Source organism: Mytilus trossulus, chromosome 2, assembly GCF_036588685.1.
Source record: "Mytilus trossulus isolate FHL-02 chromosome 2, PNRI_Mtr1.1.1.hap1, whole genome shotgun sequence".
Taxonomy (NCBI): domain Eukaryota; kingdom Metazoa; phylum Mollusca; class Bivalvia; order Mytilida; family Mytilidae; genus Mytilus; species Mytilus trossulus.
The window spans coordinates 35,650,792-35,668,371 of record NC_086374.1 but is presented as its reverse complement, the minus strand read 5'-3'; the positions used below and the strand labels follow the sequence as shown (position 1 = coordinate 35,668,371).

Sequence of the window (17,580 nt, the reverse complement as noted above, 5' to 3'; positions counted from 1 at the left end):
ATAAAAAACATATATCTGAATTTTAATATCTAAACTTAATAGTCTGAACGATAAGGACAGTCACAATGCCCACTGGTATTGTCCTTTCAGCCTATTAAATTGCATTTGTAAAGGTTACCTTCGCTCCCACACTGCTACTGAAAAAATACATGTTGCAATCCAAGGCAAGTATATGGGAAGTTTTAGTTAAAGATAAGATTCTTAAATTTTCCTAGTTCATATTGATAATGAAAAGAGTGCTTAAGAAATTTCTTGTATGAATAATCAAGTGAGAAGGTGATATTAAGATTATCTTTATGTATCACTATGAGATGGATTTTTTTTTATTATGTTCGATTCACAGACAATGCATTTACTAGGCTAGCGCTATAAGCTGTGTCCAAATATATTTTATGCCAAATATATGTTATTATTCTAAATAGCATGCTGCACACATTTATAATTCATTTTTAAAATAATCTGTAAGCTAATTTGTTGAACTTATATAAATTGAGTTATTATATTTATATCTCTTTTGGCCGTATACACTTTGGATCAGTTCTAAAATATCTTAAAATAACAGTAAAGGTCAATAAAACAGTCCACATTCCTATAACGTTCCCCCTAACACATTTGGAACAATATTTATGACAAGATGTTCTAGTTTAGATCCGTTTTCAAATAGTATTGGTTATGAACAGTTCTACCCTAGAACAGATTTTCACATGGCTGTTCAAAACAGTTGTAAAAAGTTAGATAAAACTACTGTTTTTTACTTCCAAAATTTGTATATAAAATATAAAATGTTGTCGTGACCACCTACTGTTTTATTTCACTGAAATTAGAATTGTATTAAATACGAAAAGTGTCGTATGTAATTAAGCCAGTATTCCTACCAATTAATATGTATAATTCTCGATACATGTAGTACTGTTGACACATATATGTACACAGCGGTTTTAATCTTTTATCATGCATTCAACCAGTTTTCATTTTTCAATCAATGTGCTACAACAGCTTCGTGATTCTTTCTGGAGATATTTACATATCACGAACTTAATATTGAACTTTCATAGATGATACAAAAAAAGTAACTTTAGACGTCAGATCTTGAGTGTATGGTATCAATATTAAGAAAAAAGAAAACTTGTGAATTTAAACTTAAACTTTGGACAATATGCAGATCCCAGCTTCAAATGTAGTAAAAGACGTTATTTCAACAATATTTCACTCCTTATAGCTCAACAATTTATAATACACTGTATTTCAGAATATTGATAAAAAAAACATTCTGAAGATTCGTGCAATAGAAGCAATAAGAAAATTTAGTGCAATAGAAGTCACATTAGAATTAAGTGCAATAAGACTCTTTAAAATATCAATTTTAATTCATTTGAACACTTTAATTGGATGTATACAATAAATTAGAGCATGCAAAAAAGAATTTGACAATGAAAATAATGCACAGGTGATCTGAAAATGAAATATACAAATATGTTATAATGTAGAAATATCCGTTCTTTGTATTATGTAGAAAAAATATGTCTTAGAGATTCGTTACTGTATGTTTGTTTTAAAGTTATTTATTATAGTTACTGATTGTTCGAACGTTGTTAGAAAAATAAAATCAAAAGAAAAATGGTGTTAACCCTTATTTTATGAAAAACCCTTAAAAAACAGAAAATTAAATTATAAGAATACTGCTTGACTTTATAACTGAAAACTAATGAAACAGAAATAAAAAAACCACGGATATAGCAAAATGAGTGTCAGACTAAACACATGACAGAAAATAACACGATTACCATAATCTAAGTCTTAATACATTTACTTTCTATAAAAGTAGTAATAGAGAGAGAAGATACCAAGAACCCCATTTTTATCGCATATCTGTCTATTCCTTTGTCCAACTCATTCAATAAAAATAAGACATCTCGTTTTCGTTAATAAACAAAAGGAACGACGAGCTATAATTGCTGACTTACTATTTTCTTCATATTTGAAAAGAACAGGCAGTTAATGACCGATGGCTATGAAACAACTCATGCTTGATACTCGATTTCAGAAGACTCTTATTTTTATCTGTTGAGAAAAAAAAGACGAAAACATCATTCATGAAAATTGTCTTTATCTTGTACTAGTTTCTATATAAGACCACCCCGTTATTTGAATTAAGTTCTGAGAAAACATTTCTATGTTAAGTTTTATCACGAGTGATGAATGTCAGGAAATATGAGAGATCCCTTAAGAGGATGGATATGACGAAGCCGCCACCCCTTATCATGTGGCATTATACCCGGTGTTTAAGGAAGAAATTTATTACTTTTTTTTTTTTTAGAAAAATGATCTGAAAAAGAAATCAGCAAGTTTTATTGGCATTGAAGATTTTATCTAAACATTAATGTATAATCCACACAAAATATTAAAAATAATGTTCAAAGTACACATATTCACACATTTATCATTTGTTCTGCATATAGTTAATACTTATTAACACCGATGCCAAACTTATGTCTATTTTTAATGTTATTTAAGTTGTTTTAAAAAAAAATATCTATTGGTAAAAATCAAATCAGCATTTTCGAAATACCATTGCACAGTTATTTACAGTTGTTTATGTAAATCTCAAACAATTAAACTAATTTTTGGAGTAACATCCATACGGATAGTTCGCCCGGCTTTTTTGTTTCGGCGTTTACATGCGACCTTTTTCCAGTTCTGTGCTGTTACTGTACCAATAATAACGAGTAATAAACAAATTCCAAAACCGCTAACTACAACTGCAGTCATCTTGATAGATTTTGGCCGATGACTCTTTGCTGTTGGAACGCTGGTGGGACGGTACTAAAATTATAAAAATAATGATATATTGAAATTGATAACAATTAAACTATGTAACTGAATTTACTATTACTATTTGAATATCCCTTAAAAAAACAAATACAAAGGCAAACACTGGTCCAAACATGTTGAAGCTACAAAACGTTGCCATACAAATTCACCAAATTAAACAGCAAAGTTACTAGCCAGGCCTACGTTTCACAAAATAAAGGCATCAGTAGTATACCGCTGTTTAAAACTCATAAATCCATGGACAAAAAACAAAATCGGCATAACAAACTAAAACCGAGGGAAACGCATTAAATATAAGAAAACAACGACACAAAACTGAAATGTAACACACACAGAAACGGACCAAACATCAGACAAAATCCCACGAGAATAACAAATATAACATCAAAACCAAATACATGAATTCGGGATAGACAAGTACCGTGCCACGTCTTATCGCAATGTGAATTTACACTCAAAAATAAGAGAAAACAAACGACGCAACGTTTAAATGTAACACAAACAGAAACGACTATTAATATAACAATGGCCATCTTCCTGACTTGGTACAGGACATTTTTAAAGATAAAAAATATTGCGATTTTAGTTAATGCTTATAACATTTAAAGGTATTTAAAGGCAAATCAGTACTAATGTAGCTACACTGTGATGATCGAGACCAAACATTTTAAAAGAGCAAGAAATTACTATTATCTTTCATTTTTGTTACGTACATATGGAAAATAAATAGGTATCCTAATTGTGTTTCCATTGTTGTCTGTGACAATGATAACTGTCCTTTTTCGGCAACAGTCAGTGCTGCAAAATAGATTAAAAAAAATAATAATTCAATAACAATTTTAAAGTTAACAGCATAGCAACTGGGTTTGAGCGATTCTTGTGAAAGGAAATTTAGAAATGCGATAATCAACTATCACGAGATATTAAACAAAATTCTCTATAATGACAGCTTTTACCTTTTAAAATATTTTTATTTCGGTATTGTGAATAAGATAAAACGAAGAATAAGTCCGTTGCAAACAAACGTCTTGGTGCCATCTTTTATCATAAATCGGTTCACTCGAAAATACCTCCTAATTTTAAGACCAGCTTGTTCCTTTTATCTACTATATATACACCATATTTATTGAGATTATATAATCAATTTTAACACGTGTTGTAGGATCTCATTTTGACGATTTAAAGTGTGAATCTCCTTATTGGACGTTGTTGGAAATCACACACAGAAGAGAATTAACGTAACGCGGCATTATTGTATATACATCGTCGTTAACCTATGACGTTATCTTGAACTTCAGTCATCAATACACAATCATACAGTTTAGACGTCTTTCTTATTACAAATGCAGTTTTAGTAAAACCACTTTACGATATTGGTACCGTGACCCGAAGAAGATGACTACACATCATAAATATATCGAACGGGACACAGGAGATCAATTTCTAGGATTTAAAGAAGATTTGACGAGAGGAGTGAATCAGAAGAAAAACCGGTAGAGGACGAGCTGGAAGCAATTATTGATACGTTGAAGGAAAAGCCAGATATTCTGAAAGATTTTGATAAGGACATTTTAGAGTGTACAAGAGGATATAGAGCAAGTGATACTTGACACAGATGAGTATAAATTGGACGAAAATACGCAAAATTCGTTAATTTATTTATGTTCAAACATCTGATTAAAATGCAGCCGCTAGAAGGTTTTTTCCAAACAATTAGACAATGCCACCCATTCAAATTGTTGGCCCCGCATAAAACTTTACGTCTTTACGTTCAAATTCAAGCGTTAATATGAGCAACTTTTTACAAACTACCGAAATTGAATAAACCTACATTTGATGGAAACGTACTTGAATGGCAATCCTTTTGGGATTCTTTTGATTCAGCAATTCACAACAACTTTCTAACCGATGTTCAAAAGTTTAACTACCTTAAATCAAGAGACGTCATACACCATTGCCGGATTTGCTCTTACGCACACAATTTACAACAAAGCTATTGAAGTTATATATGAAAAACTCGGACGACAAAAACATAAGATCATTCAATCGTAAATGCAAGCACATCTAGACATACCCGCACCAAAGAATACGCTTACACACCTTAAAAGTTACTATGACAGACCAGAAACATACATACGTGGACTAGAATCTCTCGGACAAGCTCAAGACTCGTACGGCTCGTTATTAGTACCTGTGATTTTCAACAAAATGCCTGGTGAAATACGAAAAAACTTTGCACGTGAACACAGTTCAACAGATTGGATTCTTGGTGTTCTTAGAATATCTATTTTTAAGGAGCTGGCAATTTTAGATTCTGGTAGAAGTACAAAAAAAGTCCGAGCGCTACAGCTACATGTTATTTCTACACAAACACAGAATCGTGCGAATTCCAAAGACCAATTCACCACAGAAATCTTATCAAATCGATTTAGACTTATCGCAGGATGGCACATGTTGATACGGATCTGCATTATATCATGCTTGAGACTAAGTTATAGTCTCCAGATTGTGGTGGGATTGTTGTTTTACAAGTCATTAGTTTTCTATGCTGTGTTTCGAATGCTATTGTTTGTGTGCTCCTGTTGAAGGTAAACGTACAAAAGGGCTGTGTACGCACGAAATCACTTGAATGTTATTTTCAATATAAACTGAATGGATATAAGCTGCCAGAAAGTACACTTAAAAAAATCATATTAACTTATGAACAAATTATATCATGTTGAGGATTGGAAAGGTATGAATCGCAGTTATTTTTAAATCAAACTTCACTGTGAAATAATAGTGTCCTACTTAAATAAGAGTACTTTAAGCGAATGATTGGGGTACCATAATATTTATATCTTTTTACCAGTTGATGAAATATAGCTCACTTTTCATGAAAACATGTTTTTACTAATTGAGTTTTGATTCTTACCTGATTTTACCGTTAATTGGTCTGATGACTTGACCTTGTGAATAATCCTCTGTCCATACAGTGGATATGGTATGGTCATCTACATCTATAATGCTTAGACCAGATTCTGTGTCTTGCGCACTAAACAATACTGTCCAATTACCGGTCTTTGAAATATAAAAGAATAAGAAACATCCGAAGGCAATTACTTATTTTGTCTTGAGCAGCACACAAAGGTTCTGGTGTACCAAGGACATTAGTTTTATTAACCGGATTTTTGTGACACAAATGTCGGTTATTGATTTGGGGATGCTCGGCGGGCGGGCGGGCGTGCGGGCTGGCGGTCGGGCGGGCGGCAATCAAATGTTATGTGTGCATTAACTCATGAACCGTTCAACCAAAGCTTTTAAAATTTTAATATGTTGTTACTGACAACTAAATGAAGGTCAAGTTCAATAATGGCGATTTTGACTTTTACCGTTCAGGAGTTATGGTTCTTGAAAGATTGAAAAATGGCGTTTCCAGTCGTGTCCGTGTATTAACGCATGAACTGTTCTACCAAAGCTTCCCAAATTTTAATATGTTGGTACTGATGACTGAATGGAGGTCAAGTTCAATAATGACGATTTTGACTTTTGCAGTTCAGGAGTTATGGTTCTTGAAAGATCGTAAAATGGTGTTTCCATTCAATTGGTTGCATTTACTCACGAACCATTCAATCTAAGCTTTTCAAATTTTAATATGTTGATACTGATGACAAAATAGAGATCAAATTTGATATTGACGATTTTCACTTTCACCAATCATCAGTAATGGTTCTTGTGATATTGCCAGGACACAAATAAATACTAATAAATCCGGTTTGCTGTCGTTGTGACAGCCTCTTGTCTTAATTGACAATGCATCCCATTTCTTCTATGAAAATTTAATAGTTTTTACAAAATCAAGTGAATTTGAATTAATATATAGATGTGTGACACGTTGAAACAATAATCTTAAATAGAAGGGAGAAATATGTGATGTACTGCAAGATGACAGCAAACACACAAAATAAAAACAAAAGGACAATAGGGAATTATAGCCACTCAGAGAAAAATTCAGTGAAGCTCAAATTAATCGCTTGCGGTCATTTCAAGACTGTTTAGTATTTTTATGAGACAAATCAGTATGATGTTGATTTGTACAAGTACTAGTAAACAGCAAGTACTGAATAGCCTGAACACAAACTGAACCTATCTTAATTGACTGAGAGAGAATTGTCCGAACTATAAATGTGTAACAAGACAATTGTTAATAAAAATTGTTTCTACCTCTGCCGATTTATCTGATTTTTTGTCATTTTTGTTTTCCAACTCATTTTGCTTTCACTTTAATCACAACCCAACCAAAACCACATTTGTAAACAAAGATGTGTAGTTCTGAGTAACGTTGATCTGTTTTAGAGTGATTACGAGAAAAGAGTTTTAAATTGTAACTTTGGTTAATCTTGTTACGATCTTTTTGATCACATACTGCAGATACCCTAGTTCTTATACATCCTTGGCATTAATTTTCTTTATAATTAGCGTTTTGTTTGAAGGAAATTAGAGACAGATAAAAACGATTCAATGCACAAAATATTTAATAACAATATTTTTATTTTTTGTGAATTCTTACCCCACATCGAGTATGCTTCTTTGGTTCTTTTTTACAAGAGGTTACAAAATCCAAGAAAATAAGTTCTGGTGGGTTGGCATCGTTTGTAACAGGTTCTTCTCGTACAACAATAAAACGTTTAAAATGTTCTGTTCGTCCCTCGTTGTCTGTTATTGTTATAAATACTCTTCTGTATAAATAAGAATATAAGATTGTAAAACTACTTTTTGCTATTTAGTTAGAAATGGTGTAAGCTTTCACGATAAAACCCGTTGAAATAAGTTTTGTAGCTGTGAAGGTAGATTTATTTTAATTCATTCTTATACCAAAATTCATTTAATTTTATATTTCCAAGAATGTGAAAAACACATTTATCTTCTGTAATTGGTTAACTTTACAATTATTGCATAGCTCTATAAACCAAACCAACTGCTACATTGAAAAATGTTTACCTTTCTAAACCTGGTCTAGCCTTTCGGTTTACTGTGACTGTAATCGTTCCAGTATGTGATTGTTTTTGATTGAGTGCAAATGTCGGGTTTGGAATCACTGCTATCAGCATCTAAAGAAAATCATGTCCTTTCACAGTATTATAAGTATTAAAAAGCACTTCAACAAAGAATAAGTTCAAGATTTACCATTCAGCTTTGGCATAAGCCCAAGTGGTCACCGGGACTTGTTCTTCCGCACAAACATGAATTTTTTTTTTATTTGTTTGAAGAATACGGTTTACTTATTTATATCGTCGATTCTTCTTTTATGGTGAATGTTGTCTCATTGACAATCATAACCATAATCGTATGTATGTCATATGCGTTTATCAAAAAAGCTGACGATTTGTTTATCCATTTTATAAAACAGAGGCATTCGATAGGTCACTTTACAGTACGCGTCTTGCTAATTTTTTAAGTCCATACGATAATATGACATATGCTTACGTGAGCGTGTATGTCCTATGGAGGATGGTTGTCTCAATGGTCATCATACCACATTTTATGATGGTGATAACACAGACGACAAGGACGACACAATGATGAGGATGATGGTAGTGATGATGATCATGAAGATGAGAACTACGACGCCGTAGACGAAGACAAATATGATGATGTTGATGATAATTTGATACGAATATTAATCAAGCTTTCTATGAAACCTATCCTATTAGCCGGCTTTTAAAGTTGTTATACACAACACGACACGTGACTCTACCTTGACATGTTTCCTGATATCGAACTTCATACTCGCCGTTACCCCTAAACAGCATGTTAAGTAGAGATGCTGGTGAAACATCATGTCAAGGGTTTGATTTTGGCTTTGTCTGACACGTTACAAAAGAACAACCGGGGCTGTTACATTTGTGTTTAAAACGATTAATAAATTCTAGTGGTAGACCATAAGTTTGGTGCAGTTGTTAATCATATCATTAATGAAACTCACAGGCTTTAGACAAAGGGCACGTTTCGTTCGTTAATATTATGGTAATTGAATAAGATGGCCAAATTGTTTCTTACATAATTGTCAACCTTGGTGGTAACAGTAATATTTCGTGTTGTACTTCCAGTATTGGTCACAGTAAATGTATATCTATATTTTCCGCCAGGTACAGGCATTTCTAAGAAAAAAACAAATAAACAAAAAACTTGGTTATAAATACTTAAACCTTGAAGAATTGCCTGTATTAGGGGAATGCAGTCTAAAATGGTTATGTATCCCTATTTATGCTATTTTAACCTACTAGTATTATGTTTGTTCAGTTTGTTCACACATTTTTGTCAATATAATAGAATTGAATGGAACTCAATATGATACACATGAGAGTTTTGTTATCTACGAAACAATGTTCAATCCACCATTTTTTACATAACGAAATGCCTATACCAAGTCAAAGATATGAAAGTTTCCATTCGTTTAATGTGTTCGAGCTTATAATCTTGAATTGTTTACATGGGACTTTCCGATTTAAATTTCTTGAAGCTGTTATTTTAATCATCGCTTTTCTAGATCTGGACTTTGATTGTTGATTCATAATTATGTCGTTGTCATTATCATATTTATTAAATTTTTTTTTAATTACACGAAATCTCGCGACAAGTGATATTAATATCACAGTTGGCTTGGTTCATTAACGCCCTGAACTTACATATAAAATTCGTGTGTGTGTGTCTTTTTTTGAAAGTCTTGTTTCATGGATTCTGTCGAGGATTATGCCAGGCAATGGGCTAAGCGCGAGAAGGAAGACGTAGACACTCTATCCGAATGGATTAAGGCAGTGAGGTCGTTAATACAAATCAGAATTAAGAAACTGAATGGGTCCATCAATGCCCATGCTACGTCAATCTTCAAAGATCCAAATGTTGCTAAACACCTATCTGACCTCCATGATGAATATGTTGTTGTCCCCGCAGACAAAGCCCCAAATAACATCGTTTTTATCTGTAAAAGTCATTACATTAATTGCTTGACAAACGAATTAGGTATAGACAATTCACTTGGAAACCCAACATATACCCTCAAGACACTTACCAAAGAGGAAATCCTGGATAATCATAGGTCTGTTCTTTGTTCCTTTGGTATTTCAACCAAAGATGAAGAACTGGATCTTCCATCACTGTATTGGATACCTAAACTACATAAGTGTCCTTACAAACAACGGTATATTGCTGGGTCTTCCAAGTGCTCCACGAAACCCCTTTCTAAATTATTAACATCCATTTTATCAGCAATCAAAGACGGGCTTCAAAGTTATTGTGAAACCGCCTATTCTAGAGGTGGTGTGAATCAGATGTGGATACTTAAAAATTCCAAAGATCTTTTAGAGTACATACAATCTAACTCTCTTTCATCTTGTAACAGTATTAAAACATTTGACTTTTCTACTCTTTACACAAGTATTCCACATTCCTAACTAAAAGACAAATTAAAAGAGTTGGTATTACTTTGCTTCATAAAAAAGAATGGCCAACGTAGATACAAGTATCTTGTCTTAGGGAGGGATAAATCATACTTTGTAAAGAATCATTCTGATTCAAACAAAAAATTCTCTGAAACCGATATTATCAAGATGCTTGATTTCTTGATTGACAACATATTTGTTACGTTCGGATGACGTGTTTTTCAACAGACTGTCTGCATCCCAATGGGAACAAACTGTGCCCCTCTACTTGCTGACTTGTTTCTTTATTATTATGAGGCTGACTTCATGCAGGAACTTCTTAGGAAGAAAGATAAGAAGTTAGCAATATCCTTTAACTCTTCTTTCCGCTATAAAGATGACGTTCTTTCACTAAACAATTCAAAATTTGGTGACTATGTGGATCGCATCTGTCCCATCGAATTGGAGATAAAGGATACTACAGATACAGTTAAGTCGGCTTCATATCTTGACTTACATCTAGAAATTGACAATGAGGGTCGGTTGAAGACAAAACTTTACGACAAAAGAGATGATTTCAGCTTTCCAATTGAGAACTTTCCATTTCTAAGTAGCAACATTCCAGCAGCACCTGCATACGGGGTATATATCTCCCAATTGATACGATATTCCCGTGATTGCATTTCCTATCATGATTTTCTTGATAGAGGGTTACTGCTCACAAGGAAGCTATTAAACCAAGAGTTCCAAATGGTGAAGTTGAAATCATCCCTTCGTAAATTTTACGGACGCCATCACGAGTTGGTTGACCGTTATGGAATAACCGTTTCACAAATGATATCGGATATGTTCCTTACGTCGTAACTACAATCCCCTTCCCTTTCATGAATTTGACCTACCGAATTAGACTATTTACCGGATTTGTAATCACATAAGCAACACGACGGGTGTCGCATGTGGAGCAGGATCTGCTTTCCCTTCCGGAGCACCTGAGATCACCCCTAGTTTTTGGTGGGGTTCGTGTTGTTTATTCTTTAGTTTTCTATGTTGTGTCATGTGATCTATTGTTTTTCTGTTTGTCTTTTTCATTTTTAGCCAGGGCGTTGTCAGTTTGTTTTAGATTTACGAGTTTGACTGTCCCTTTGGTATCTTTCGTCCCTCTTTTATTACCACTGGGTCGATGTCTCTGTTGGTGGACATTTTGTCCCCGAGGACATCATCCGCCCAGTAGCAAAACTACAATTGCATGAACTTACGAAGAACTAACAGGAAACTGGCTCGGACGTCGCCCAGTATAAAAAGGTCCGAAACAGACGTCACCATGGACACGGTGTCGTCTGATACGGTAGGTGTCCCCTCATCACCAGACATGACAAAAAAAACCAAACACGACTCATTCAGATCATCGTCCTAGTGACAACAGCAATATTACACATATACAGCCTTGTTCAGTTCTCCTTAAAGACATTTTGGTTTTTGATGACACAGTACAACACTGTCGCATTTCAAAATGTGAGACCAAAGGCTGCAAAACTTGTGCTATTTTAATTACAGATGCTGAATTCACTAGCAATTTGACCAAGAAGTCATATTTTACCAGAAGTTACGATGATCTGAATTGTAAATCGATAAATGTCGTCTACGGATTAGAGTGCAACCTTTGCGGCTTGGTATACGTCGGTGAAACGAAAGGAAGGCTAAACAAACGTATGTGCGGTCATAGATCAGACATTAACCTCAATGCTAACGACATTCTATACCAGCATTTCAATCAGCCCGATCATTCCATCGTTTCTATGACAGTTCGAATTATTGAAAAAATATACCATAGCTCGAACAATCCTAATCTTTCAACGACTCTCCGTAGACAAAAAGAAGACTACTGGATTAGACAATTGGGAACTGCAACACCGTATGGCTGCAATGACAAAATTGATGGTGTTGGTATTCTATCTAGTCCTTCGTGTAACTCGGTGAATGTGATGAATACTTTCAACTCGACTCCTCGACGTAGACGTAGTCATGGACATCGTCATTATACGTCACCCTCTCTGCATGATGTCTCTATTAATGACTTGCTGCCATGCATACAAAAACAGTTAGGTATTCATCACATTCGCACGAAACTTTATTCATTACCCCTTTCAAAACTTCATTCTCTGTTCAATTTATGTTTGGAATCCACTGTTACAAACCCTCATTCAAACCAATACAAACTACAAGCTATAATTTCGGATATTGCTAGTCACAGACTTTTCAAGCCAGTTCGCATTGGAAAAGATGAAAAAGAGAAAAGATATTTTCTAAATCTTTCCTTTGCCAACAAAGGTCTCGATGGCGTCAACCTAGGCAATATCCTTCATCATAAATTAGTTCAATCGAAAATACCTCCTTATTTCAAAGACCAGTCTGTACCAATAATTTCTTATATTAGAAATTATTATAAATTAAGGAATGTATCTCCCTCATGCAAAGCTCTGATTCCTTTCACGGATTTGGCTAAACTTTTTGGACCTTTTGGATTAAAGCTCTTCATCTTTTATATAAGCTTTGGATTTCAAATATTTTGGCCAAGAGCATCACTGAAGAGACATTTATTGTCGAAATGCGCATCTGGTGCAAGAAAATTGGTACCGTTAATTTTATTACTACCACTGGGTCGATGCCTCTGCTGGTGGACTATTAGTCCCCGAGGGTATCACCAGCCCAGTAGCCAGTATTTCGGTACTGGCATGAAAATACGGATTTATTGTGTTATTAAAATTTACTGTTACAAAATATTAGAAATTATTATAAATTAAGGAATGTATCTCCCTCATGCAAAGCTCTGATTCCTTTCACGGATTTGGCTAAACTTTTTGGACCTTTTGGATTAAAGCTCTTCATCTTTTATATAAGCTTTGGATTTCAAATATTTTGGCCAAGAGCATCACTGAAGAGACATTTATTGTCGAAATGCGCATCTGGTGCAAGAAAATTGGTACCGTTAATTTTATTATACCTATACCAAACCTATTGCAACTAAAATTTTCAATTACAAACGCGTTTTGCAGGATCTCGATATTGACGACTTCAAGTCTAAACCTCCTGATTGCACTTGTGCTAGTTCCCAATTCACATATAATCCTGCTGGCCACGTTATTACCGGTGACCTTAACATTGTTAATAACACTTCTCTACGAAACTTGTTATCGAAAGGTCCAAAATATCGTGAGCCTAAATCCATCAATTGGAAACACAACTTTAAAATTTTGATGGATTCAGTCGAGGATTATGCCAGGCAATGGGCTTAGCGCGAGAAGGAAGACGTAGACACTCTATCCGAATGGATTAAGGCAGTGAGGTCGTTAATACAAATCAGAATTAAGAAACTGAATGGGTCCATCAATGCCCATGCTACGTCAATCTTCAAAGATCCAAATGTTGCTAAACACCTATCTGACCTCCATGATGAATATGTTGTTGTCCCCGCAGACAAAGCCCCAAATAACATCGTTTTTATCTGTAAAAGTCATTACATTAATTGCTTGATAAACGAATTAGGTATAGACAATTCACTTGGACACCAAACATATACCCTCACGACACTTACCAAAGAGGAAATCCTGGATAATCATAGGTCTGTTCTTTGTTCCTTTGGTATTTCAACCAAAGATGAAGAACTGGATCTTCCATCACTGTATTGGATACCTAAACTTCATAAGTGTCCTTACACACAACGGTATATTGCTGGGTCTTCCAAGTGCTCCACGAAACCCCTTTCTAAATTATTAACATCCATTTTATCAGCAATCAAAGACGGGCTTCAAAGTTATTGTGAAACTGCCTATTCTAGAGGTGGCGTGAATCAGATGTGGATACTTAAAAATTCCAAAGATCTTTTAGAGTACATACAATCTAACTCTCTTTCATCTTGTAACAGTATTAAAACATTTGACTTTTCTACTCTTTACACAAGTATTCCACATTCCAAACTAAAAGACAAATTAAAAGAGTTGGTATTACTTTGCTTCATAAAAAAGAATGGCCAACGTAGATACAAGTATCTTGTCTTAGGGAGGGATAAATCATACTTTGTAAAGAATCATTCTGATTCAAACAAAAAATTCTCTGAAACCGATATTATCAAGATGCTTGATTTCTTGATTGACAACATATTTGTTACGTTCGGAGGACGTGTTTTTCAACAGACTGTCGGCATCCCAATGGGAACAAACTGTGCCCCTCTACTTGCTGACTTGTTTCTTTTTTATTATGAGGCTGACTTCATGCAGGAACTTCTTAGGAAGAAAGATAAGAAGTTAGCAATATCCTTTAACTCTACTTTCCGCTATATAGATGACGTTCTTTCACTAAACAATTCAAAATTTGGTGACTATGTGGATCGCATCTATCCCATCGAATTGGAGATAAAGGATACTACAGATACAGTTAAGTCGGCTTCATATCTTGACTTACATCTCGAAATTGACAATGAGGGTCGGTTGAAGACAAAACTTTACAACAAAAGAGATGATTTCAGCTTTCCAATTGTGAACTTTCCATTTCTAAGTAGCAACATTCCAGCAGCACCTGCATACGGGGTATATATCTCCCAATTGATACGATATTCCCGTGCTTGCATTTCCTATCATGATTTTCTTAATAGAGGGTTACTGCTCACAAGGAAGCTATTAAACCAAGAGTTCCAAATGGTGAAGTTGAAATCATCCCTTCGTAAATTTTACGGACGCCATCACGAGTTGGTTGACCGTTATGGAATAACCGTTTCACAAATGATATCGGATATGTTCCTTAAGTCGTAACTACAATCCCCTTCCCTTTCATGAATTTGTCCTACCGAATTAGACTATTTACCGGATTTGTAATCACATAAGCAACACGACGGGTGTCGCATGTGGAGCAGGATCTGCTTACCCTTCCGGAGCACCTGAGATCACCCCTAGTTGTTGGTGGGGTTCGTGTTGTTTATTCTTTAGTTTTCTATGTTGTGTCATGTGAACTATTGTTTTTCTGTTTGTCTTTTTCATTTTTAGCCATGGCGTTGTCAGTTTGTTTTAGATTTACGAGTTTGACTGTCCCTTTGGTATCTTTCGTCCCTCTTTTGTTTCATTTCTTTTTGTTGTGTCTTTGAATGATAGTAATAAGAAGCTTACTTTTCTTTTAAATGAGATTTAACACTATCAACACGTCAAGAAATTTAAATCTTAAATTGATGTACCTGTACTTATATCGGTTATGTCCACTTTAACGTCAGAAAAACCAAAATGAGCTGCTCCGGACTGAAATCATCAAACATATGTTCGTTAAATCAAAGTAAAGCATTGAAATTAAATATTTGTATCTTAAAGCTTCTCTTACTGAAAGTATTAATATTTTCTATAAAAAAACAACAGAAAAAAACGAAATACATCATTACTGATATATTGTGTCAACTTTTCTTCTTGTTTTTCTTTTCTGCATTTCTATCATATTTTCCTCTGGTTTTTTTTATATAATGAAAAAGATTGGATATCACCAGCCGCAACGTAATCAAACCCGTCCTGACTGTTCATTAAAATGAAAGAAAAAAAAAGAAAAACACAAAGATTATTCTCTATACATAGATGGCCATAGCACAATTATTTATTTTTTTCAATGCTGTAAATTTTGATTTTGTTGTTTTGATTCTAGCGCTTCTGATGAGTCGTGTGCGTCTGTCGTACTGAGTTGTAAACGTTGAAACTATGATGACTATTTATGGTAAACTGACAAACTATTACAGCGTTCTTTCCTCCTTAAAGACAGAAACACATTTCATCACTAGCTTTAAACTGATCTCTTCTATGGTTGTAAATTGGTAGTAAGTGTCAACTTTTATTTTAGCGAAATGTTTACATGGGACGTACTATGGTAAACTATCAATACTTCAAACGTTAACTGGAAGTAGTTTAAACCTTCAGAGTGATAGGACTTTATTGTTACATTTAATGAATTTTCACATTTCGACAAATTATTCCAGCATGCCTGGATTGCTACCCCCAACCCTTTACTTTATAATTCGGATTTTTTTCTTTCTGGTTTGCCGTTCCAGAGTTACGGTCGTTGGTTGTCAGATTTAAGTATGTTTTTATATCCTTGTTCTTCATTTTACTTCAGTAATTTTCCATATAAATGCATTATTATTTTTTATTAAAATTGTTAATTGCATTCTGTGATTGAATTTGACCCTATGGGTTCCAGTTCTTCCAAAAAAAGCGAATATTTACATTAGATTATAAAATAGCGCATAAAGATCTAAAATTTTGAATTTAAAAAAAGTATTTGTACCGATTAAATTTGAAAATTATAAAAGTTAGATTTCAACAAATTGTATCTTATTTGTGAAATTAAAAATTAATAAATGGAACAAAAACAACAATCCTTTCATGGATATTTTTACAAATTAAATGAAAATAATAATATATATTTTAATAAAATATTTACCATTGTGATCAAATTTAAAATGTTGCATTATATTTATAATGTTTGAATCTAATCTTACGTTATGTACTTTCAAACAATTGAAACGATAATATAGATACGTGTGAAGTGATTTTAAGAAAAATACAGGTAAAATAGCCTCATTTGACAAGTTCATCAAGGACAATATTATCATCATACTTACCGTAACCGGTGTCCAGTTTAATGTTGAACCATTCTCCTCGTCCTGTGATGTACTACTCTCTTCTGCAGATAAGCTACCATGCTTGGTGAGCAGAAAGCAAAACAAAAACAGGACAGACAGAGAATAGAGCCCACCCGAGCTCCTACCCATTATTACTGTATGATGTCACCATTATCAGTGTTTGAGATTAGGGATTTATCACATTATTGATAAAATGATAAATATCAATTTATTTGATCAGTTTTCATTCTAAGCGTTTATTTTTAATACATGATAGAATGATAAAATTATATTTTTAGAATAAAACTGAATATGATGACCAAGTCTCACTTACTTCATACAGTGAAAAGTAAAATCACAAAAATACTGAACTTACAGGAAAATCAATTCGAAGAGTCCATAATCACATGGCAAAATCAAATAACAAAACGCATCAAAAACGAATGGACAAGAACTGTCATATTCCTGACTTGGTACAGGCATTTTCAAATGTAGAAAATGGTGGATTAAACCTGGTTTTATAGCGCTAACCCTCTCACTTTAATGACAGTCTTGTCATTATATCATTATTATCGTTATATTTACATTGATGCGTTAAATAAACAGACACAATAAATCAAATAGTCAAAATATAGGTACATCAGTCATCATCGTATAACAATTTTAAAAGGAACAATTTAACAGAACACAAAAACATCTACT

At 33.8% G+C, this 17,580-nt stretch overlaps 1 protein-coding gene across 1 annotated transcript; it reads right to left on the bottom strand.

Moving 5' to 3' along the window:
* Nucleotides 1-1,401: 1,401 nt before the first annotated feature.
* LOC134707095 (uncharacterized) lies at nt 1,402-17,041 on the bottom strand. The gene is made up of 8 exons (XM_063566600.1): nt 16,879-17,041; nt 15,454-15,514; nt 8,872-8,972; nt 7,813-7,922; nt 7,382-7,550; nt 5,747-5,892; nt 3,546-3,630; nt 1,402-2,823 (listed from the first exon to the last, which is right to left on the bottom strand). The coding sequence occupies exons 1-8, from the start codon at nt 17,026-17,028 to the stop codon at nt 2,605-2,607; spliced, it is 1,041 nt and encodes a 346-aa protein (XP_063422670.1). The 5' UTR covers nt 17,029-17,041; the 3' UTR covers nt 1,402-2,604.
* Between the last annotated feature and the right edge of the window lie 539 nt (nt 17,042-17,580).

Excerpts from the sequence above, each read along its gene's own strand:
- LOC134707095 (XM_063566600.1), bottom strand. The coding sequence starts at position 17,028 with ATGGGTAGGAGCTCGGGTGGGCTCTATTCTCTGTCTGTCCTGTTTTTG. Across the intron at positions 15,515-16,878 it reads TAAACTGGACACCGGTTACG|TCCGGAGCAGCTCATTTTGG; the intron begins GTAAGTATGATG and ends TGATGATTTCAG. Across the intron at positions 2,824-3,545 it reads TACCTATTTATTTTCCATAT|TACCGTCCCACCAGCGTTCC; the intron begins GTACGTAACAAA and ends TTATAATTTTAG.